Source organism: Electrophorus electricus, chromosome 10 (assembly GCF_041902795.1).
Source record: "Electrophorus electricus isolate QZ-2024a chromosome 10, ASM4190279v1, whole genome shotgun sequence".
Taxonomy (NCBI): domain Eukaryota; kingdom Metazoa; phylum Chordata; class Actinopteri; order Gymnotiformes; family Gymnotidae; genus Electrophorus; species Electrophorus electricus.
The window spans coordinates 25,024,508-25,050,162 of NC_137506.1; the positions used below are offsets into that span (position 1 = coordinate 25,024,508).

At 42.2% G+C, this 25,655-nt stretch overlaps 2 protein-coding genes across 6 annotated transcripts in view; one reads left to right on the forward strand and one right to left on the reverse strand.

The window, feature by feature from the left end:
- Positions 1 to 22,781, forward strand: part of LOC113571355 (formin) — a 61,820-nt gene extending 39,039 nt beyond the window's left edge. For 2 of the 5 annotated variants that reach the window (XM_027000238.3, XM_035532897.2), the window contains 5 exons: positions 8,587 to 8,679; positions 12,832 to 12,883; positions 18,007 to 18,156; positions 20,343 to 20,424; positions 20,538 to 22,781. In XM_027000238.3, the coding sequence (XP_026856039.2) occupies positions 8,587 to 8,679; positions 12,832 to 12,883; positions 18,007 to 18,156; positions 20,343 to 20,424; positions 20,538 to 20,582 (422 nt within the window). In that variant the 3' untranslated portion in view covers positions 20,583 to 22,781. The other 3 variants (XM_081722353.1, XM_081722355.1, XM_081722356.1) reach the window with 3 other exon arrangements.
- A 141-nt stretch (positions 22,782 to 22,922) lies between these two features.
- On the reverse strand, positions 22,923 to 25,409 carry grem1b (gremlin 1b). The gene is made up of 2 exons (XM_027000240.3): positions 24,948 to 25,409; positions 22,923 to 24,248 (listed from the first exon to the last, which is right to left on the reverse strand). Exon 2 carries the CDS (start codon positions 24,245 to 24,247, stop codon positions 23,696 to 23,698), a length of 552 nt encoding a protein of 183 aa, XP_026856041.1. The 5' UTR covers position 24,248; positions 24,948 to 25,409; the 3' UTR covers positions 22,923 to 23,695.
- Between the last annotated feature and the right edge of the window lie 246 nt (positions 25,410 to 25,655).

Genomic DNA, 25,655 nt, shown 5'->3' on the forward strand with positions numbered 1-25,655 from the left:
ACAGGACACAACCAAGCAAAATCCTGTCTGTCTCACCTTTATTGGCATTCACAACCTTGGACTTGGCCAAGAACAAGATGAGGAAAAGTTTAAAGTTAACCTGGCACATAGCAAGTGAAAATGAAAGAACTTGAAGAAATTAGTCATCCAATTAACAACTCATTGGTCTCCATATAACTTTATGGCACTTAAATATGTTATAACTGATCTACTCCTCAGCTTTAATTGAATTTAGTCTATTTAATCAGTCATTCAGTGTACCATCATGCCATTCAGTGTATCAGAATTCCTGCTCACACTACCCATATGATGTGTTACATTGGTTGGTATAAGCAGTACTTTTCAAGGCTATAACTGTGACGTTTGCAGCATGGAGGAAGCGAAAGGCGAGGTTGCAACAAAGTGCTCTTTATTATCTATCATTTCACAGTGATGGAAGCATGAAACAAACATAAACAGTGGCTCAAAAGGTAGCGTGAATCGTAGTTCACAGACGTGGCTGGCGTCTGCTAATGTGCAGCCACATCTCTGCAGGTTGAAATAGGCAGGGTCTGAGTTATGCACAGGTGAACACAATTAGTATTCTGGTGATTGTGAGCAGGGCAGGTAAGGGGTGTGATCCTAACAGGAGTGGGTGTGTCCCTCCTGCTAGCCGGCCGCCCAACCGTGACAGAACCCCACCCCATCTGGAATTGAGAAGGGTTCTTACCTTGAATGCGGGACCTCCCTCCATCTCCAAAGGAGGAGACAGAGCACTCAAGGAGCTCTCCTCTTTTGCAAGGGGACCTTCCACAACCGGCTTCAGGGCAGACTCATGAAAGGCCCTAGATGCCCGGCTGTGCCCAGGCAAGCCAACGCTGTAGGTAACCTGTTTAATCCACTGCAGGATGGCGTAGGGACCCTCATACCTCGCAGCTAGCTTCCCCTTGGTGCTGGCAAAGCCATCCCTCATGGACACCCACATCTGTTGTCCAGGTTCATAGCGGGGGATATCCCCACGTCTCCTATCCACCTTCCTTTTATAGTTGGCTATCGCTTTGCGCAGTTTCTGGTGGGCCTCCTCCCACATCTGCTCACTGCGCTGACACCACATCTCCACTGCCAGCTGGTCGGATATGGGGGGATTCCATGGATACAACAGGGGCTGGAACCCTAAAACACATTCAAAGGGGGTTAAGCCTGCTGCCACATGCCACAGTGAAGTCTGGGCATACTCCACCCAGGGGAGGTAGGTGCTCCACGTCTCAGAGTGCTTCTGGCAGTACAGCCTCAGGAATCCTAGCTAGCTCCTGATTTACTATTTCCACCTGTCCGTTGGCCTGGGGGTGATACCCAGATGTCAGGCTTATGGTGATGTTCATTTTACCCACCACACTCTTGAGGTGAATTGGGGGCCCCTGTCCGAGACGATGTCCTCCAGTAGCCTGAATTGCCAGAAAATGTGGCAGAACAGATGGTCCGCCATCTCCCAGGCAGTAGGTAGACCTTTGAGGGGGAGAAACCTTACCATTTTCGAGAACCAGTCCACTATGACCAAGATTACCCTGTTGTCCTCTGATACAGGCAAGTCTGTGATAAAGTCTATTACTAGGTGAGACCAGGGTCTCCTTGGTGTGGGTAGTGGCAGCAGCTTACCTGCAGGTGGTATGCGAGGAACCTTGCTGCTGGAACACTCGGTGCAAGACTCCACATACCTTACAATGTCCCCGGGCATGACCAGCCACCAATAGTGAGCACTCAGCAGCTGCACCGTGTGGGTTGCTCCTGGTGGCCTGTCCCCACGTAAGTGTGTGCCCACGTAATAAGGGCTTGGCGTAGGCGTAGAGGGACAAAGAGGCGGTTTGGCGGGCAGTGCGGATGCGGATTTGCCGCCTCAATCTGTCGGTCCAGGTCCCAGCTTAGCGTTGCCAGGAAACAGGTGGGTGACAGTATTGGATCCATGCTGGTAGACTGGGCTTCTTCGAGGTGTTGCTAAGAGAGTGCATCCGCCCTCATGTTCCTCTCTCCGGGCCTATAAGTAATGCAGAAGTTGAACCTTGCCTCGAATTGAGCGGTTTGGAGGTATTCAAGGTTTTTGTGGTCCGTGACGACCAAAAAGGGTGTTTTGCTCCATCTAACAAATGCCTCCATCTCTGAGCTCTAGTTTTCAGTTCTCAGTCTCCCATGCCATAGTTCCTCTCTGCGGGGCTTAGTTTCCTCGAGAAGTAGGCAAGTGGTTTCAGCTGCCTGGCCTTTCCCTGGTGCTGGGATGGTATTCTGCCTGCTCCTACATCTGACGCGTCTACCTCTACCATCAAAGGCTTTCCCAGATCCAGCTGCTGCAGCACTGGAGCAGTAGAGAAGGCCTCCTTCAACTCTGAGAAGGACTTCTCCACCTCGGCTCCACATTTTAGCCTCTTAGCTACTCCGTGAAGTAGGTCTGTGAGAGGTCTAGCTACCATGCTAAAGGATTTTATAAAACGACGGTAAAAGTTAGCAAATCCCAGGAAGCGCTGTAGCTCCCTGCGAGTTTGCGGTCTAGGCTAGCCCCTTACTGCCTCCACCTTGCACGGCTGCATTCATACACTGCCCTCGCAAATGATATACCCCAGGAAACTCACCTCTTTGCAATGGAATTCACATTTCTCCAGTTTGCAGTAGAGGTGGTTCTGCAGGAGGGTGCAGGGGACAGCCCATATGTCATGCACATGTTGGTCCCAGGAGGAGGAATAGATCAATATGTCATCAATGTATGCGACGACAGATCTACCCAGGTACTCCCATAGGACCTCATTAATGTAGGCCTGGAAAATCGACGGGGCTGTGGCTAAACCATAAGGAAGGATTAAATACTCGTAGTGTCCAGAGGCGGTGCTAAAGGTGGTCTTCCATTCATCACCTTTCTTAATTCGCATGAGGTTGTACGCACTACAGAGATCCAACTTTGTGAATATCCAGGCTACCCTTAATTGCTCGAGCGCTGCGGGGACAAGGGGGAGTGGGTACGGATATTGCACCAACAGGCCGTTGACTCCCCGATAGTCCACGCATGGCCTCAATCCTCCGTCCTTCTTGACGAAGAAGACACTTGCGGATGCCAGAGAGGTGGAGGATCGAATGAAACCTTGCTGAAGGGCCTCTTTAATATATTATCCCATCGCTGTCTCCTCCTCTTGGGAGAGAGGGTAAACCCTACCTCGGGGAGGAATTGCGCCTTCTTTCAGCGTGATGGCACAGTCCCAGTCACATGTGGAAGTAGCTGTGTCACTCTCATAGAGCTGAATACCTGCGCTGTATTCCTGGGACACGGTGACGTCGTTATCAGCCTCGGGACTCTCGATGGACGTGAACTGCAGGGACACCATCTGGTGAGGTATGCATTTGCCCTCGCAGGCGCCTGCCCACTCAAGGTCCCAGTTCTCTGTCTACTGTATGTGGGGATTGTGTGCCTATAACCATGGAAGCCCTAGCATAATTGGATGAGAAACGGAAGGGAAAAGGTAAAAAGCAACACGGTCTGCATGTTCCCCCTCAGTCTCAAGGAGGACACGAGGAGTACTATGTGTTATGAGCCCCGACCCCATGGATTCCCTGTCGAGCGCCTGCATGCTTAATGGTGTGGGTATGGTAATGGCTCTTATTCCCAGCTTTTTAGCAAAGCCCCAATCCATTGTATTGTCTGCTGCACCGGAGACAACCAGTACGACATGGAGAGTTGACGACCCATGTGTACAATCACCACAGAAAGTATGCACATAGACAGGGTTGGAAAACGACTCACCGATTTGTAGTACTCCCCTCGGTTCTCTGCCTTGTCTTTTAATCTGGCCACACCAGACTAAGCTGTCTAGCAAGTTACCTTTGGCAATAGCTCGGGAAATTCACACAAATTGTGCTAATTACTAAGTGATCAACAAATCCAATGCAATGCTTGTGTCTTATGTTGTATGCACAGTATTTAGCCAATAAGAAAAACCTCATCTTAAAAATAATACACTAAGTAGGACAAAAACCAAGAAAAAAAGAAAAACAGCAGTTTATTATGTATTTTTGCATGCTGAATTCAAATATGTTTTCAGAATTTTTTCCCAATATTTACATCTATATGTATGTCATTTTGCAGATATGATCTACTTAGTTAGATATGACAGATTTTTATCTGTCTACTTAGAACAAATAGTTTACAACCAATTATCATCACATATCATTATGTATAGTATGCCTATAGAAACTCGGTACCAAAGAAAGTGGAGCGCCTTTGATGGCTGAGAACAGAGGCCCAGATATTTTAGATTTTAGTTTGTGAGATATATATATATATATATATATATATATATATATATATATATATATATATATATATATATATAAAATTTATTTATTTATTTATTTATTTATTTATATTTTATATATTTTATTCCTCACTCACCCCTTTCGGGGTGGTCTCTTTTTTTCTTCAACCTGGAGTCCTCTACAAGAGGCCTGGGAGCTCGAGGGACCTGCATAGAATTTTAGCTTTTTCCAGGACTGCATTCTTCTGGATGAAGATCTCGGATGTTGTTCTTGGAGCCATTCTCACAGCTTGGGGGTCACAGCCCCTAGTGCACTGATTATTATGGGCTCCACTTTTGCCTTGACCTTCCATATCTTTCCAAGCTCTTCTCTCAGCCCTTGGTATTTTTCCAGCTTTTCATATTCCTTGGTCCTGATGTTGCAATCACTTGGGATTGCTACATCTATCACTATGGTCCTCTTCTGCTCTTTGTCCATCACTACTATGTCCAGTTGGTTAGCCTCTACCCTTTTGTCAGTCTGGATCTAGAAGTAAGATCTTAGCGCGATCATTCTCCACCACCTTCTGGCATGTGCCCCAATTTCCAGACTGTACTCAGCACAGATGTTATGGTGTTCCATGTATGCTCTGCCTGCTAGCATCTTGCATCCCTCTGTTATATGCTGGACTGTCTCAGGGTTATATATATATATATGACAAGTAGATATTTACATATGCACACTTACGTGTTTTATTTATTTATATATGAATATATGTGTACATATTCATATATAGTTATATTCATATATTCATATATACATGCAATATTCTCCACTTGAGCACTTGGGCAGTCTTTTTCCTTCAAGCTTGGGTCCTTGGAATGTAAGAGTACTGCTTATTATCTTAGCTGTTCCCAGGACTGCAATCTTCTGGACCGAGATCTTAGATGTTGTTCCTGTAATCTGTTAGAGCCACTCTCTAAGTTTGGGGGCACCTAGTGCTCCAATTACCATGGAACCACAGTTGCCTTCAACCTCCATATGTTTTCTAGATCTACTAGATGAGGACAAGAGTGGAGGACAAGAGTGGAGGTGTGTGTGTGTGTGTGTGTGTGTGTGTGTGTGTATGTATGTATGTATGTATGTATGTATGTATGTATGTGTATATATATATATGTATATGTATATATATATATATATATATGTATATATATATATATGTATATATATATATATATATATGTATATATATATATATATATATATATATATATATATATATATATATATATATATATATATATATAGTGTGGAGTGTTCTGCCTTGAAGCCAATCCACCAGCAAATTGACACTGATATGTTATTGCTGGTTAACACTAGCTGCTCAGTTGAAGAGGTGCATGGTTCTTACTGAGCCTAGAGGGATTATTCACCCATGGGGAGGCTGCTCAAAGTGGGATCCAGTGAAGAACAGTGTGTGATGGTGAGAAACAATTGCTGGAACCCAGATGGCAACACACCGTTGCATCCGCACAAGCATTCGGCATAAGTTCCATCCATGACTAGGGGAATCCTGCTTTTGGTTTGTTGACTTTCCTGCTCCCTTCTTGTGGCTCTCTTCTTATGGCTGCTCTGTGGCCCGACCGCTACAAGGAGAAGGGCCCCCTAAACCGAATAGTGGGGTTGTTTGTGGTCTCCAAGTCTGTTTCTCCACAAGCAGTCGTCAGTGTCACAACGCCTCATGCTGACTCAGCTGAGGTGGGCGTCATGCCGTGAGAAGCCGTTACAGTCATGGGGAGAGGGGGGAAAGGGCAGATATGCCACAGACCAAGCAATGAAATCTTTACATGGATGTCCATCTTAAAAACCACCATTCGGCTAGGCTTGACACAGTAAAAACAAGCCGGGTTCTTCATTTCAGATTTATTTTCAAGGTTATCTATCTAGATTGCAATGTTCAGTAAAAACCGAGCAAATGTTAAGCCTTAATAGCTCCCAGTGCTGCTCTCTTGCCACCCCCCTTCCAGGTCTCTCCCCTGGGTGTTAACCCTTCTGGCTTTGTCTTCACAGCGATGATGGCCCGGTTTGTATTGTTGAGAAGCTGATTTAGAAATTTCTTGCTTAACATATTTTTGACCCTCATTAATAACTAACGGGTGAAGTGAATTTGCAAAACCTGTTCATACTGTGCTTATATATTGTAAGCCAACAACACTTGTTTGGAAGAACCTTTTGTCTGTTTTTTGTGTTTGTTTGTTTGTTTGTTTGGCAGGACAACAAAGCCAGGCCTTGGCAAAACTAACACAAACATGTGTCCCAGACCTAGGATGAATGAAGCCCAATTCACCATGTGGTGGGTGGGTTCTTCAAGACTCTCCAACTAATTATGATGATCTAAGATGAAGTCAGCCTTGTCCACATAATTGGTCTAATTAGGATCCAATAAGTGAAAGCTGATCTCAGAACAGATCTTTTACCCAGATATGTTTGATCAGTGTAACCCCAAATCTGCAACCTATGTTTTTAGTCAGAAAGTCAGCCATGTGATCATGCCTTTTTATTATTCCACAAAGTACTGTGATGGGAGAATTGGCTAAATGTATATTTCTGGTATGTTATATAATTATTATTAACTGCAAGCTTGTAGAAAACACCATCAGGGATGAATTATTGTTTTAACATAGCTGAAGCATAAACACAGGGTAAGAAATAACACTTAAAACGTCAAAAACCTTGCCAGCATATAACTTGGATTATGGTGGTCACCAGTCCTGACAGAACTTTCCATGAACATGTGGGGTTAAACAAGCAGATTCCATTTATTGGCTGAAGAAAAAAAAAATGACTCAGGTTAATAAATACCTGATGGATCATCACCTAAGGAATTGATTCTGTGTTCTGGAGCAGGGAAACCACACAAATCCTGCTGTGCATGTAGTTCCCAGTGCTGTAATTGAACAAGCACTGCTGTATAAAAAAGAGCTGTCAAAGAGAATACAGAAACCAACAACCATTCTTTTCACTGCAGTGAAGTGGCTTTGAGCCTCAAATTCATTCACAGACTTGCATCTTCATTTGAGCATTGATTAAAAAAATCATTTACTTTAAAGTTTAACCAGCCATAAATTCCTGTGTAAGACGTGAAGAGCAGTGCTTTTGATTATGGGAGACTAGTTGAATAATAAAAAACATTGTGGTTCTTGTTACATTCTGAAGTCTGCCCAAGCTCATTTAAAAGAGTGCCTGTATTGTTTTTTTAATAGACATCTGTTCGGGATGTTTTTGTGTGCATTTACACTCTGCTTCCTCCTCCATCTGTTTTCCTCACAAGACCCTGTTTAACTTAATTACAAAAGTGTCAGTACCAAACTCATATGCCCTTCATTAATCTCTGGCCTGTTTTATACTCTGTCTAGTCTTGATGACCCCAGCTGTCAGGAATCCCCCAGTGACATCTGGATTCGGGGCAGTTTCTTTGCAGTCTGATTGGTCACACAGATGAAGGCTACATCCCTCCTCATCACATCTCTGCCATTAGTTGATTTGCTAGTAGAAAGTGTGTGACTCGTACTGAAAACTCCAAATTACACTGACATATTGTTACTGTCCAGTCATTACACTCACTAGCCACTTTAGAAACCAAACTTGCACCTACACTCACTGGCAGTTTTATGGGTTACACCTATTTTAAATGCATTCCATACATGTACAATCACATATAGTACATGTAGTCCATCAACCATGTTCTACCTTGTTTATTACTCGTTCGTTTCTGTTCACTGCTGACCATGACCACATACGGTGTGGTCAGCAGTGGTTGTTGGTGTGGTTGCCATAGTAGTGGTGTGGTTGGCAGTGTTAAAATGGTACAGGTTTATCTGGCACAGCAGTGCTGCTAGGGTTTTTGCACTTGCCAGTTTCATCAATGGGTTAAAAGTGCTTCACCACGCTAATATTTCCAGCCAACTGCAGTCTTGTGGTCAGATACAGACCACTGATGGAAGACTGATGAGGAGGATTACTAACGAATGCAAATTAAGAGATATACATTTTAAATGCACACCTACAGGGCAAGTGTGTTCAATAACGGGCCTGATAAGTATATGGTTGTCTGTCAAAGCTATGTTGCTCAGTTCAACAAGGGAAAACCAACAGCAGTTCTCACTGCAGTGGAGTGGCTTTGAGCCTCAAATTCATTCTTTTCTCCATGTTATCTTTCAGTTTCCCGTTCTCATTTTTTCTCCATATCCACACCCAAGCTCCTTCCCATTCCAAACTCAACTGAACTTCAATTTGTTTGTCTCTCCATCCCCCATCCCCAACCCCCACCTGCAGTTTGTGAAAAGGAAGTGAAAGATGTCTGCACCAACTCCTCGGAGGAGCATCTCCAGCCATTCAAGGAGAAGATGGAGCTTTTCATCTCAACTGGTGAGTGGAAGAGCAAAGGGAATCAAGCAGCTGTCACTGCTGCAGTCTGGGCAAGTCTGGTGTGGCTTTCCTCATGCTAGTCACAGCGTGTTGTTAGTGGGAGGCTGGGAGGGGGTATTGGCACATGGTGTATGTCTAAGCCAACACTAAAGCTGCTTGTGGTTTTTGGGTCTGATTCGCTACAGGGTAGCTTGTAAACTGACTGCTTTCTCCTTGCTAATGCTGACAGCTAACATTATACAAATGCAATCGCGTTAATTGGTCCCCACCAGTTTGCATTCATCACTAGCCACCGGAACTTCCAGCCACTGAAAAGGTCCTAGTGTCATCACGTGGCTCCCCATGCCAAACACTGAAATGAGGAGGGCCTGGCTGGGACAGAGAGAGCTGCCCACAAGCTGGTGGGACTACGCAGCTGGCAGACCCAAGGCTCTGGCCTGCCTCAGTGGGGCTCAGTTTGCACTGAACACACTGTGTGTGCTTATGCCTGCTATAAAGCTGGCGGCACATTCTCTGACCAGGTTCTCGTAAAGCCTGGCCTGCCACAGCAGGGACAGTCAGGGGGACCACCAGGGCAGGGGACCCTTAGTCCCACCCACAACCCTCCCTCTGCCTCCATCCATAATACTTCTTTGCACTGTATCACTGAGCTTAAATTAGTTCTTAAATGTATTAGTTGGCTGAGAGCTTTCTCATTATGTCTGTATGTTGATTAGATCCTTACTGAGTATTAAAACTCATATATTCCCACAGCCCCATATAGCAAAGTTGTATAGGCACCGTATCTTACAGTAGATACCTCATCTGTTTAAAAGACAGTGGTGAGCAGACAGGACATGAAGTACAGATTCTGTCAGTGTAACAAATTCAGTGCTGTTAACCCATTTCACTCAAGTGAACCATCAGTGGTTATGACTATCATTCTTCACTTTTGTAATATCTTACCTCTTATACTAGTGTCAAAGAAGTTAATAAATAATTCACAGTAGTTACTGAATTATATGCCTTATGATTAATATGCTTTAAAAAAATAGCCCTGAAATTAAGCATATACAAGTCACTTAAAAATATATAATATTTTTAACTCTTAAAAAATAGTACAATTTCATCTAACCTTAATAGATATTTTAATCATGCTAAGCAGTTTTTGAGCATATACTGCTAGGGTATTTGCATTGTTAGATTATCACTGAATCTCAAATCAGAATGTAAAAGCCACTGGCAACAGTTCTGGGTGAGCTACCAGAGCACACTTTTGAGTGCAGACTTTCTAGTAGGATACTTGTAAAGCTCCCTTTATAAACAGAATTCTTTTGGCTGTCCCCAAGCACTAGGGGCTTAGCTATGACATTAACTTTCTTAGGGGTAATTCCACAGATCCATACACAAAGCAAATGGAGATGGGTGTTAGAATGGAGCTGGAGATTGTACAGGCTCTTTTTTTGAGGGGAGGCCTTTTGGTTGAGAGTTCCATCCAGGAGGAGTTTGGTTGTGCTTTACTGGCTTTACTGGCTTAGTGAAGCTTCTATGAGGGATTATGTATTTGAGGAGTTTGGAGCACTCTTGGACTGGTCAGGTAGCACATGCTTGAGGAAGTTGAAGTGGTGAGTGTTTGTGTGTGTGTGTGTGTGTGTGTGTGTGTGTGTGTGTGTGTGTGTGTGTGTGTGTGTGTTTGTGAGCGAGAGAGAGAGAGAGAGAGGGGGGGGAGAGGGAGGGAGAGAGAGAGGGGGAGTGGGAGAGGGAGAATTAGGGAGAGGGAGAGAGCTGTAATCTGTTCACATTCCACCTGAACAGAACTTCAGCCTGCCAATAAGGCCACTAGTTAAAAAATGAATCCCACTTTAAGTCTGTTGCATTCCTCTCTAGCCTGTGCTATTTCCCACTACTGTTTGAACATAGGTGTGAGTGTGCGTATGTGTGTGTGCGTATTTGTAAGTCCATAACTCACGTATGAATGCTTTATGGGGCAGTCATGGTGACAGTGTGTCTCTCGGCAGGAGCTGCAGGTGACCTTGGGAGACCTGCATGTAGCCTTTTAAAACTGCCTGTGATCTGAGAAGCTTTTACATCTTCAAAACTCATTCATCCATTTTGCAGTAATCCATTTACCCCTACACACACACACACACACACACACACACACACACACACACACACACACACACACACACATATCTCTATAACCTCCCTTCCCCCTTTCATCTCCTTTAACAGACCTCCTCTACTATTAAAATTAATGGAATTATACAAAATATACAATACTTCTTTCCTGAGAGATGAAACTGTCTAAAACGGTAAACTTTGGGTTTGCATTTAAAGGGTCACAGGGTTGTCTGGTAGTCCATCCACCCTGAGAGAATAGCCAAGAGCCAGACTCACTTGTCTTGCTGTGCCACCCACACATCATGACACATGTGGGGACTCGGGGCTACCTAACCAAACAGAACATTTCAGGCATCTATGGGCAAATCTTTTTAAAATAAGGGTGTTTGACCTTTTCCATTTTGAAGGAGTAAAAATGTAAACACATTCAGAACTACAAAATATGCCTGTTATTGATTGTACTGACTTTGTTTCTGGGTTGTACTAAAATATTTCCTGGCCAAGTTCTGCCATCCAGTATTAAGCACCATTCAATTTTCTAAATTAAATATGCAAACTTATCATTGAGCAGCCAGTCAGAGTTGCCTAACTTCCTTTCCCATCTGTGAATACTGATTATACATCTAACATGGTTTAACCATGAGCATCAGTTTCCAAGACACTGATCATGCTGATATTGGCTGTATACGCAACAGCTTCCTACAGTAAACTTTAGACCCAATAAATTATTAATTGAAATGTGAAAAATTTGAGCAGTTAAGAGCACAACTGCAGTTAAAAGGCTATTAAGTTAATTTTTTATGCACATTATACTTATGAAAAATAATGATGCACAGACCTATTTGTTCTGAACAAGTCCAATAGATGTGTGGCATGTCAGATGCAGTAAGAGCACTTCAAATTAAAGCTGCATTTTGAGCCCGTCATTATAGGAGGTGTGGGGAGAGAGGTGCTTCGAAGAAGTGAGTAGAGCTCTTAAAGCTTTAATTTATTGTACCTCTCTGCATGCGACTCCCATAACTTTCCAGTTAGCCACTACTGGTCTCATGTTTACAGAGGGAGCTTGGGGTGGTGGGTTGTGGGGGGAGATTCACACATCCTCTCTCTCCCTGCATGCTGGTCTCAGGAGTGGCCCTGCCACCTCCACATACTCACCCCTGCACACACACATACAGAGAGAGAGAGAGAGAGCTCCGGCGCCAGTCCGCCCCTGCTGAGACCAACGCCATTGGTCATGGCCCACCTCTTTCTGTCCGCTACCCCACCATAGTGGCCCCCTCCCATCATTAAGTTCACCTCAAATAATCACACACACACACACCCTTCAAATGGAAAGGGGTGTTTTCCCCCCACACCCACCCCCCCAAACACACACACACACACACACACACAGCCTCTCCACCAAAGACCCCCAAAACTTGCCTTTGAACAATTTTTTTGGAGACTTCCCCTCTCTTAAATCTTTGCAGTGGAAAAGGTCCCCCCACCCCACCCCATCAAAGTAAAAAAATAAATCAATAAATCTGAGATCACAGGCTCGCTCTGGCCCTAGATAAATTCTTGCACCTCAGACTGGCCTGCCGCACACATCTGCCTTGCATTTAGACACTTTTACATGGCCCGGCTCAACAGGAGCCTCCAGTTCCCAAGCTCCGCTCCTTGCCCCTGCTGCACTAACACACACACATGCCCAAGTGTAAGACACTAATGGACCTTGACTATTTCAAAAGCTGCAGACACCTCAACAACTTCTCACATGCACCAAGTACGCAGCCTTGTAGCGATGTACTGGTGTCATTGCCTCATGTGTTGTAGTAGCCAAAACCATCTTTTTGCTTACAGCATTTCCCAAAGGCACTTTAGACATTAGATGAGTCCAGGATACCGCAAGCAATCTGCTCAGGCCTTAGTGAAACACTAAACAGAAACGTTCACTGCCTGATAGTTTACAATAATGTTTTCAGAAGTCATAAAGCAGAGTGAACTTCTGGATGGGGCTCTGCGTGTTCCGTTACGTATTCACTGTTACTGTGTTATCTTCTTTTTCAGCACACACTGACTACACAGCTGAAGATGACTGTCTGAGTACTGCCCAGAAAAGGTAGGAGGCCCCTCATCTCTAAAGAGCTTTGGATGTGCGTTATTTGTTGTTCAAACGAGAATGAATTCCTATTATGCCGTATGAGGTCTGTATGGAGACATGCGACATCCAGCAGGGAACTCGGCCAAGTGAGATTTATGAGAGATGTCAAGCCAGTCATTGAAGGCTGGTGAGAAGAGATAAGCAGTGTCCATTCAGAACCAGAGAGCAGTAATGTTCTTCATTTGTAACAATTAGCATTAGCTGATAAGAAATCCCACAGCTACATAAGAATGAGAGGGGAGAAAGAGAGGGAGAGAGCGAGAGAGGGGAGAAGAGAGACAGAGAGACTGAATAGGGGCCCACTTAACTTGCTGAGTAATGTTGTGGTCAGCCATAATTTACCAATGACTTCCTTCTCACAAAATCAGGGCAGGACCTGAAGCTCAACACAGACCTAACTGCTACCCAGGGAGCTGGAGGGATGCCTAGAAATTTCTCTTTGAACACACCCATACACAAAGAAATACAGTGGAGTTCTACTGCTGCTTTATCATATGGACTTATCATGAGTATTTGGTACCTCATACTTCCATTTGTAACAGTGCAAACTGTTTTGGTGATTTATGCTGAAACATTGAACTTTCAGATGCAGAACCACAGAAAGCATATCTGGAAGCTTTCATAGAGGGAAAAATACTCTTGAAATGACAGACAAAGCAAATTGATTATTTTCCCTTGTTTAGGAAGAGATTAAAGATTTTTGGCATGTCTGCTAAACCATGGTGAAATGAGATAAATAAATCCCAGAGTGTGCACATGCAGTGAAACGACTTTTTACATCAACCAATCAGATACTCCTGACAGCTCAGTGCGGTTGCCTGCTGGCTGCTCTATCAGTCTGCGCAGCTGATGGCTTCTTATTTTCCATATAGAAGTCACACCTACCAACTGAGCTCCAAACCGAAGTTCTGCACTAACACAAAAACCTCAGCTTCTCCACACCTGTGAAAATGGTGAATTAACTAATATTGATCAAAAGCACCTGACAGCTTGAAAATCTTTCTTTTTTCACCATTAATTTTGTCCCCAAAAGTGACCAAAGCCCTGGCCACCCAAAAGGGCAGAGGATGAACTGCTCCAGTGAGGGGGTGTTCCCTTGAGTTCCCATGAACACACCTCGTTAAAGTGACATGCTGGTGATGGATTCGGCTAGCCTCTTGGACTTGGGTGGGCGACCACATGTGTCCGGGTCCGAAGGAATCCACCTTTGCACCATTGCACTGTGTGGCCTGCATGGTGGCCAGACTCCTCAGCAGAGCTATACCTTTGATCCACTAAGGGCCCATTTCCCCCAAAAAACGCTAACATGGCTAACAAGAAATGGAAGCAATTGCCGATTAGCATGGGCATGTTCTGACAGGCCACTTCTAGATCTTAGCAATGTTAGTGTTTTTTCCAAGTGATGAATTGGAAGTGAATACTGCAGGTATGCTCTATTACTACCTAACTGGTTAAATTTGGTCCGTCTTTAAGTAACTGGATTCTACCAAATCCTGTTTTTGGAATGCTTATACTTGAACAAGAGCAGAGCTTTTCCCAGATTTACTCAGCTCAGACTGAAACATCTTTTATTGGACTTCGCATTACTCTTATCTCCTGTTTATTTAATGGCTTGGCAGGCAGTCAGAGGTTGACACATTACTCTGTGTACATTTCATGCATACCACCTTAATTTCACGCAAATGGCCTATTTATTCCATTCGGCGATGGAGCAGTAAAGGCGGCAAAGGTCATTCAGCAATGTTCATCTTTTGATTTTGTGAAGTGTATCATTCCACTGCAATCAGAGTAGGGCTATACCATGATCCAGTTTTCACAGGGGAGTAGAGCTTTGGTTTTGTGATAAGCTGTCTGTATATTTGCTATCTGAATGATATACTTCTCTAAATAGCGGAGATTAAGGTGCATGCGTGTTCACATTAAGGATTTTTTTATCCATCCATCTAAAACTGAGTTCCAATAAATGCATATGTAAGTGCCAATCTCCAGTATATGTGAAGCCACACCCTAAGTTTGGAATAATATGCAAAAACTGCAAGTGCCGTTTTATTTATAATGTATTATTTGATTGTTATAATTGCAATATTATTAAATTGTTTATTATAAATTAATATAATTATCAATAAATGATGCAAAAAAATATTATTTATTATAAATTATCTTAACCTATTTAATTATCAGTCTAATAGTTCTCTCAAAAGCCTAAATGCAGACTTACCTAATTGCTGATGAGGCTGACCACGAGCAATTAGGATTCAAGTTACCATGACAGCCAAAGGCAGAAGCCACAGGCCTAAGTGTATTATTATCCAGCCTTGCAGATTCAATCATATTTCTCAGACTTTATCCACATCACTGAAGTGATGCAGAACAAGAATAGTTCAGCAGCAAAGATGGTTCTAATCATGAATGGGTTCGCTATTGTGCCAAGAAGCATTCCTGGAGGCACAGAGCCGACATCAAAGAGCAGAAGAAAAAGCTCAGCAGAGGCACACACATTAGCTGGCGTGCCACTTGATCATGGGAACTTTTTGGAAATTGTTTTACATCACAGTAAATAGCCCAGCCTATAGTTTGGCTTATGACAGCTTTTTTGTGACGCTTTTACTGTTTCACTACACTCCTCTAGCACATTCCTACATGATATAATGTAAGTTAAAGTTAGTTATGGGTTATGCAAATTACTACAATGGAAATATTATTCAATGAACTGCTAATTCTGAAATGGTTCAGTATTTCGTTTGTTTAGGTTTTGATTAGGTTTGTGCAAAAACTTGAATGGCACAGTACATTATTGGAAGCAGATGAGAGTGAAATAAGGAGCATCCATCAATCTTGCTTTGAAGTAATCATCTTAAAAACCACCTGTTCATCTTATTTATTTAGGTTATTTGGTAGAGCAGGTAGGGCAAGGTGATAACACCACCAATGTCATGGGTTGATTCCTAGGAAACACACATGCTGTAATACTAATAAATGTACGTCACACTGGATAATACCAACAAAGTAACAGAGAAATATAGTGTCTTAATTTTGTTAGTACATTTCTTTTTTTTTTTTAGAAGTACCAGGGCCAATGTTTGGTTAATGTTTTTCAGTAAAAAAAGTTACAGGGCCACACGCGAAGTTGCATTGGGAAGGGCTCTCTAGTGACATGCCTGTGAAAAGATTGTGTGCCATGGGGGGATTGGCCTACAGTTGAGCTGCACCTTCAATCCCCAGGAACCCATGGAGAATAGTGCAGACCACATTGCATATAAAGTAGGTTATAACTCAATCAACAGAGGTGTATTTCAAAGAAATTAACACTTTCCTCAAGCCCTGAGGAGCACATTGCTATAAAATATGCAAGAATAGACATCACTGGTTTTGGAGGATACATAATACTTTCTACCTCCAGGTTAATTACTACTATCCAGAAAGACCTAAAAGGACTAAGAAATCACTGATTTGGCTAAAAAGGAAATGCACAAAGAACATTTTTTCAAAAGCTGTACTGGTGATTTAGTGAGCAAATCTGTTCAACAAGCCATAAGTTAGTGAACATGAGCAATATGAACATGCGCATCAAATTTTACATCTGCTTACGAGACTTTGCTGCCATATCCACATTTAAATGGCCCATTGATTTTCCCTCTCTCTGTTCATGATAAATGTAAGCTGCTACACAGGTGCCCATTAGTCACACTGTTTCATTTGACTAGTGTCCATAAGCATTTATCAACTCCCTGGCTCTGAGTTGCTGCTACTGACAAAAATAAAAAATAAAAAAAATGATATGTCGGTTAGGCCTTACCATAGCTGCACTGCACATTACAACCTTACCAGCAGACAAGCTGTTAATGTTATGTGACTGCTCATATTCTTGAAAGTGCTCTGTGAACTTGATAATTTCATGTTATGTTTAATGCAGGCCATTGAACCAGGCTGTGGAACCTTTACTGCCTCAGGAAGTGTTATAGTCTTTTTAAATAAGGGTTATTTGGAAGGGTTTAGGTGCTCTGTGGTGTGCTACACCACTGTGGTGTGGTGTGCTACACAGATAATCTCCGTGTTAATGCCTTTCTCCTATCAACTAAAGGGAATGCAGAGAATTTGTGCACAGTGCAAAATCAGGTGACTGTTATGGGGTGGCTGTTTCATTCGTGACCTACAGTGATTTGTGTTCACTCCCCATCCAAATCATGAAAGGACCCAATGGAAAACCAGACTGGTGGCTCAGACGTCATCGAGCTCAGCATTTCAAAGGGCACCACAGATCTTGTCATCTCAAGAGAAGCAAGAGAGAGAGAGAGGGAGAGCATTCCCACCCATCCTCAGAGCTCTGTGGCCATGGAAAGCCCCGGAGAGTGATGTATGATCTACAGCCCCGTCCCGTGTAGCAGCCAGAAAGATGACCAGAAAATGGGAAGCATCTCGGCACTGGCTCGGCGCCATCCTCCGCACTGCATGTCTCCCATTAGCGCCACACTAGGCCCCATCCGTCTGGGGGTCACGGGAGGATCGGCGACCCCCGCACATCCCTGGCAGTTGCGGCTGGCTGTGAGACAGGCGTGACAGTGGCGGTAGGAGAGGGTCTTTAATCTTTGAATGGAAGCAGGCTGTGCTGCAGTGTGTAGTGTCTGCAGCTTGTGGAGCACCGCTGTGAACACTGAGAAAACATCAGGTTCAGTTACAATTGAATTAGCCTCTGGATCTGTTCTATGCTGAGTCTCGGAACTTGTTGGTGTGGCTGTAGACTCTAAAGGGCTACAAAACGTCCTTGACGACTGTTCTCTCCTAATCCAATTACAAGCATACCCTCGTATGTGTTATGCTGTGCATTATTAGGGTTTTGAGCTTCAATCTTTTAGTTTGCTTAGCACATCTTTGCTCCAATTTAGATCTTGTGAGGCTCTGACAGACTGTGACTTGCCCTCTCGCACTTTGGTCTCCCTTTGATCTTTTCTCCTCAATCATGTCCTCCCTTGAGTGGAGTTATAGTCAGTAGTTAAACATTTCTGGCCAGCCGGCGATTCTTGTTTTTTCCTCAATCATTTTCTCTTTTGATTCACCTTCAACCCCTGTACCCCCTTTCACAGGTTCCAGGACATGGTGGCCTATTTTGGGCTCAAACCCAAGTCTGGAGAGAAGGAGGTCACACCCAACTATTTTTTTATGCTCTGGTTCGAGTTCTGCAATGACTTCAAGAGCACATGGAAACATGAGAGTAAGAACATCTCCACAGAAAGGTGAGTAAGCAGAGAATCTTGTCATTGAGTTATTGAGTTTACTCTTACAAGATTAGGATTAGGCCATGGTGGTGCCCCACCATAAATATGCACCTCCTCCACTACCACCACCAGTTTATAGTAGAAAAATGAGAAAGAAGGTAAGATGAAAAGAAGGAAGGAAGAACTAATGAAGAAATGAAGAAGTAAAAGATGTATGTAGGGAAACAATACAAAAAGTCTATAGATGTGCTGCAAGTTCAACCTGTAAAGATACCATTCACTGGTAGTCGTGCTATTTATATCACTTTTGGGTGAATTTTCTTTATAAATGACCACTATAAGTGTGAAATTAAATTTTCAATAACAAATCACTTCAGTCTGATGCTGGGCATTAACTTTGCATCTCTGGTGTTTGATGTCACTATACGCTGTCGGTATTTAGCTCCCAACCCCACATCTTTACAGTCAGTCATTTATGCTTTCACACTCTCTGTCTTATTCGGTAGCACCTTTCATTACTGCCTTTCAATTAGCCAGCAAAGCCACAGAGCCCCTTAACACATGCCAGACCCATGCCTTACACCCATGCCTGACTTGCCTAGACAAGACACTGTGAATTCTGTAGACGATATGGACTAAATAAAAATTAACTGCTTTGGGGACATTGTTATGGCATGAAGGCCATCAAAGCCATTGGCAGCAGGCTGTGTTCAGCCTGGTACATTGTCAAACATGAGAGCTTTAATTTACTAGCTTGCTCCCGGCTTGCGGAATCTGGTTAGGGGGGTATCCCGCCAAAGGGGACAGCGCCTCTCTCTGTGGCCCCCTAGGTTTACTGGGATGGGATGGAGGGTGGCATTTAAGGGGTGCACACAGGGATATCTTTTAAAACTGGCCTGAGCGGAGGAATTCAGGGAGCAGGGTTACTGTCAGTTTGCAACTACTTTACAGCTTCTGAAGTACACCCGTGCAGGGAACATTCTTGAAACTAAGCCTGCTGCTTCTGGTTCTGTCCCAAAGCCTATGTCTAATGAATTGCATCACATTGTTAAAATGTGAAATTAAATGTGCAGTAATTAAATATGTTATGTAAGATTTCTTGCAAAGTTTCAATATTTAAAAATATTCAAAGCATATGGCCATGATAAATCAAGATGAACGTTATAAAAAGCCTATTTCTATGTGTCTTCTGAAATCCTATACTTAGGCAGAAATAATTCTGGTACCTGTCTTAAAGATATCAATATTGTGTAAGTACTATACCAATAGCAAAGATTTTGAAAAATGTGTAATACAGATAACATTTTTTAATAAAACAGATTCAGAAAAATCATCATAGTATTGCAGATCTTTTCCCCCCAAATCATTAACACAATCTTACAAAGCATATGAAAGTTTTTAGTGTGAGGAATAGTGGGGATCTTATGATTTAAGAAATCAGAAGTCAGAAATTATTTTCAATTATTTTTTTAAATATATTAAACTAAACAAAATAGTAAATTGATTCTTTATATGATTATATTCTTTTAGTGTAAAGCAGCTTACAAATGTATTTTCTAAAATCTAGGTACATATTCAGGTTTGCCTAAATATAAAAACTGCAGATAAGAAAACTGCATATAGATATAAAGCACATAAATATAATAGAAGCAAAAATGAGAATTCAGTAAATGAGCAGGGCATACTAAAATATTTCAAATTCTTGTCTAAGCAGCTTAACGATTTCAATTCTACCTGTGTACATGTTTTTTTGAACATATAATTGTCTTCAGCCATACACATCCTGCATAACACCCAGCCACACCTTCACATATCTAGAGTCGGCTTCATTATCAATTTTATCTGAATGCTTAAAAATCCCATCTCTCATTATCTTATACAATTACATTATACTTTACTCACCCCAAAGTAAATCCATAGTTACTGGGACTTATGCTTGAGATCAATCAAAGAATGTGTCACCACATTTTATGATGGCATTTTTACCCAGCGGACTTGCTTTATACTATGAAGGTTGCAAATTTAATTTAAATCTTAATTTAAAGGTTTTACACAATTGCCAGAGAGGAATGAGTCATCCTGACCAGTTATTTAAAATACACAGTTCCAAAGGGATTGTGATAAAGAATATCATGTAACTGTGAAATTTGTTTCTTGACAAATATTACCATTTTAATTTTAATACTCTTCTTATATCAATTTAGATTAAAGGAAGCTCAACAAAATGTCCAGAAAATCACTGCTGACAAGAAAGTGGAGACAAAGAAGATCAATGCCAAGAGTTTGGTGAGAGCAACAGCCACCCACCAACCCACACACACACACACACACTTGTTTCACATGGTACATTTAGCCTTCTGATAAGTATTCAGTGATGCTCGTGAAAAATCATTTTGCAGAAAGAGAAACTTAGGCAGAAAGAGGCAAATGTGTCCTCCAACTGAAGATGAACTGGGCGGAAGAAAAAAGGAAAAGAACAGAAGAAAGTTCCATCATCGTACGTCTGCATTAAGGGGGTCATCGGTTTCCCCAGGACAGTTCACCATGACCTGCTGCAACATTCTTTAACAGAGTGGTCATCAGAGATTGGAGAGCCTGGGTTGGGCATGCCCTCCTCTGCGGACATGCGAGTAAGGTCACGTGATGGGCTTGAACAGTTTGCAGTGAACATGCTGTAGGACACTGGAATGGCTGATTCACCTGTATTCAAAGGATATTGACATCTGGTATCTGCTTCTACAGTAGGGCCTTCTAAAGGTGCTTTGTGGGGGAGAGGACTGATCGTATTCATAGCAGACACTTGCAATTCCAGTAGCCTATACCACTGGTTTAAACCAACCAAATGTTAATACCAAGTACACCTCACATAAGTAAAAGCAGACAAGAGAGATGTCTTCTTTGCTCTCTATAAGAGGGCACTGGTAAGGCAGCGTGCCAGTAAATTGGAGGGTAGCGTTAGCCAAACTCGTAAGGCTTACTAGATGGTATATCAAAAAATATATTACTTGTTATTGTGGCAAGATACTTCCACTGGGCAGGGCAGTTATATTACTAGCCTAGGTTTTTTATTAATATTTTCACGTAGGCAGAGAAGAAGACAGCGAACTATCATAAGTCATCAAAGTCATCTCCCTGACACGCATCGAGTAACAATATGTGGCCGGACTTACGAAAAACTCATTGCTCAGTCAGAGATGTTTTGTTTTTTTTTTTTAGTTTTCAGACACGTTTCATGACAAATGTTGTTTGAACTGCAGAACTACCTACTTAATCGCGTAATATCTGTCGCAGTTCCATGCGTTTTCTTGCCGTCAACAGAAGATATTTGCCACTTATTTTTTCTCAAAATGGCGCGTGATCGGTACCTCTTTGGCAGTTCTGTTGCAGTGTCTATTCTATGTTCTTTCCCTAAAACAGCTGTGACTGTTGAAACCCATGTAACCCATATAGTATGTTTAAAAATGTACGACGGAGCATATTTATTTTGAGAGATTGTTGATGGCGTTTGTTGAAAATATTAACGAAGCCTCTATCTTATATTGAAGATGGATAAATAAGCGTATTTATAAATGCAAATAGATTTCATTATTTATTGCTTGCCGTGAATTCCCTGTCATTACAAGAACTTAAGAAAGTGTTTCAAAAGACCAAGTAAAATTATAATTTTAGCAATAAGCTAAAATAGATGTTTTACATCCACTGTGTTTTCTTGGCTACAACGCTGTGGATATAATGAAATCTAATAGTGTAAATATTGTCTATAAATTTCGATTAGCTCTGTCAGCCTTCCATTGCTTTTACAAAGGCTATTAACTTAAACCATTACTGTTCGTTGAGTAAACCCAATTTTTCTACTTTATTCTCGTACGCATTAATGACAGTTGGAGTGGGGAGGGTGCCGTCACTAAATGCTAGTTCTTGGACACGACAACGTGCCTCTTAACTACACACCACTTTTCACTTTCCACTTAAATGATTCTACTTGTGCGAATAGGTTTCCTTTTTGTATGTGGCATATATGTACATTTGATTCTAAATCATGAAAATATTTGTTATTTCCGTTACCGACATAACTTCCTATTTAATACCCTGGATTTCGAGGAATTGTGTCGCTTCATTGTGAGATGTACAATAAGCAGACCTACACCTCGCATGACAGAGCACAAAGGCACTGAAATTGATAGTTTTACAGAAATTACTGTTTTTTCAAAGTTTAATTCCCTAAAAGAAGTAAAAACTGGCATGGTCGTATTGGTCTTTGAGAAAAGATTAAGCGTGCACAGCGGACTCTGTAACCCATTAAGAATATTTATCAATCCACAAATTAACACAAAACTGTTAATATTTTTTAGAATGCAAACTTTAACACAATTAAATCTCAACTGAATGAAAATCACTTATTTTACTACGAAACACCTCCTTGTAAACGGCATGTGGCTCTTTGTCGTTAATATCGTTTCAAAATAGGCCTTTAAGGCGAGTTATACCCATTTATGACAACATCAAGAACATATTAGCTGTCTATGAGATGCTGTAATAACTGAAATAAATATATTTAGGGGAAAAACAAGTTATTTTTGGAATACACTAGTATCAGGTTGAAGGTGATGAATAAGTTGCCACAATGTGTGTGTAGCTTATTTGTGTTTTTGAATAATGAAAGCAATTTCGTAGCCTAACGTGTTGCAGGAAATCACGAGACAGTAGCATCCCTTTAGTCAGCACATCTCTGTCACTTTTCCCGGTATGTGTGCCAGGGAAGGAGGTACTATCTAGAAAATGACTCCAATTATATTTATTTTATTTTTATTAATACATTAGTTCAATAAGCCTACACTGAGGATAAAGCAGCAATCAAAACAAAAACGAGGAAAATGTAAACAGAATAAACCACGCTATTTACACTGTAGCGTAAACAAATTTGTACCATTTCAGAAAGCTAAAAAGACCAGTAACGAGGATCGTCATGAAGTTAATCATATCTTTCATTTAGGATGCTTCTAGTCATGGGTAAAACAATGTGTACATAAAAAAATTTCTTCCGGTCCTGCCACAATCAAAATTCACAGCAAAAGGACAATAAAATATACCTGCTATAATACAACGTCCCGTTCTATCAAATTAAATAATTGTCTTACATAAATGTCCTATTAGATACTCAGTTCCACATGGTGGAAACACTTCTTGGCAGTCTCCAAAACTCAAACTTTAGCCTATGCTACATAGAATGGTATGGCAAGTAATAATCCATAATGCACGAACCAATATCATCTCCCCAATGGAGATGCACTATGACCACTCTAAGCTTTTCCAATCGATGCTACGCAAACCCAAAGTATAAGTGTCGCAGTTTTGGCAGTGGCGGTGAGTTCAGTCTGTCTTTTCAGATGTATTACCTCGGTTGGTTACGTTACTTTTTTTCAGTCAAATAAAGCTGCAGGACGTGCGTATCTAAGTGCCTGACATCTTTTGGGCAGTGTCATGTTGGATTACCGCTCCTCAGAGCCGTTAAATTCAGTCCATCGATATATTTAAAAAAAATCCGCTGTTATCTTACTTAGTCCAAGTCTATAGAAATGCAACGACATTGCTTGACGCGCTGAACGCGCTTCTTTTTGGTTGGCGGCTGCAGATCAGGGCAATTCAGTGTGTATGTCATAGTAGTAAATCTCTTCGGTTTACAGAAAGAACACGACTGGAAGGCTCCCTCTTCTCTACGAACATGTCTGGGAATGTAAAATGAATTGCACTGTCCATAACAAAACCTATTAATTATGGTGAGACTAATGCATCCTTCCTCGTGAATGGTCTGTTTAAGCGGCTGCGTTTTACACCAGTCGCGTTTGAGGTAGCGGCGCTCCGTGACGTGCAAAGCCTCTTGGCTGGACTCCAGCACCTCTTCGGCAGATCCAGGAGACCCGTTACTTCTCCCGCCGGAGCTGGAGCCGGACTGCGGGCGTTGACGTTGCTGCTCGGATTCGTTTGGATTGTTCTTAGCAGGATGAGGAATGGCGCCTTGGGAGCCTCGATTTCCTTTTGACTCCGTCGCGCAGGAGAGAAGCCCAAAGATGACAACCATGCCACAGACGACACGCGCATATCCTGCCATTCTGCAAAACATGGATACCCAATGGTGACCAAATTTTTTACTTGTTGCAAATGCTCTGCACGTAGTCTTATGTCTTTTTACTATCTTGTGATGTCATGTTCTAAAGGGAAACTCGACTGATAACCTAACAGATAGGAGACAAATGTGCAGATTCAGTTCTGCAGTTATTTATCTAATCGATGAAACATTTTAGAAAATATAACACTGGCTAAACATTACTGTACATTTACAACCACGCTATAGCCTACTTTTTCATTAGGAAACGCGTTATTAAGAATACCAGATGAAAAAAATCTGCGCCCATCATTTGATTTCCAACAGGTTTAGACAGAAGCATGTAGGTGTTTTATGAGACCAACTGAAGAAAGGTTTAGAATTTAGTTCTAAACAACCTGAAAGTGGTCGCAGTCCAAGTTATATTATAAAGATGATACTTTAGTTCTGTGGCACAAAAACATTAAGAGGCCATGTGTCCATCAACTCATAATCTAGATTAATCACTCCCAGTATAACACTCATGAAAACAAAACGACATGCTTTGAAACACTATGAAAATCCTAATTTAATTACAGCGAGTACGCAAAACATTCTTATGCAACAGATGCGTGTGGGCACCTGCTCAGGTAACCGAGATTGCGACCACTTCAAACTTGTGCAACAGCAATAAACTTGTATAGCGCAGCTCGTAAGAGTATCTCACCTGTCAGCCTCCGGTCGGTGTCAGTGTTGTAAATGACGCTACGTTGGTCAAAGGCAAGAAAAGGGCATAAAACTGTCGAATACACACGAACGAGAGTCCTTCTGGAGTATCCCGAGACGAAAAAAGTGTTAACAGGACAGAAAGGAGGGTGCGTACTGGAGACTGTCTTGAGCCGTTACGGCTTCCATAGAGAGACACGATGGGGCTTTAATACAAATTGCAGCAGCGCCCGACTGTCTCCTTTTTAAATATCTGCCAGCTGAGATGTACACAACAGTTCTCTCCACATTATTGGCTAGGCACCATGCAAGGAAAATCAAAACTTTCCGCCCCCTCATCACTTCCCCGAACCCACTTGAGGAAAATAGACAACCGAAGGGAAGCTGATGGGAGGGGTGATATAAGGGGCTCCTCGGCATTGATCTCGCGGAAACCAAACTCCAGTGCGCTTGTTGCTGGGCGCCGTTTTGAAAGTGCAGATCGCAATTTAAGACTGCGCTCTTTACTTTCAAAGTATGAGTAAAGCATGGAATTTCTCTGTCCAACCGAGAAGTAGACCACAATTTCCAGTGCATTGAATTTCGAACGGTGAAACAATTTTGGTGAAAACGATAATTAGCACTTCGAAAAGTCCACCATACTCCCCAATGAATAACTGGCCTGACCGTGCTTAAAATAAAACAATGGTCCTCAGCCTTTCTACCAATT

Bases quoted from the DNA above. Each gene is read 5' to 3' on its own strand.
- grem1b (XM_027000240.3), bottom strand. From the start codon at position 24,247: ATGGCAGGATATGCGCGTGTCGTCTGTGGCATGGTTGTCATCTTTGGG.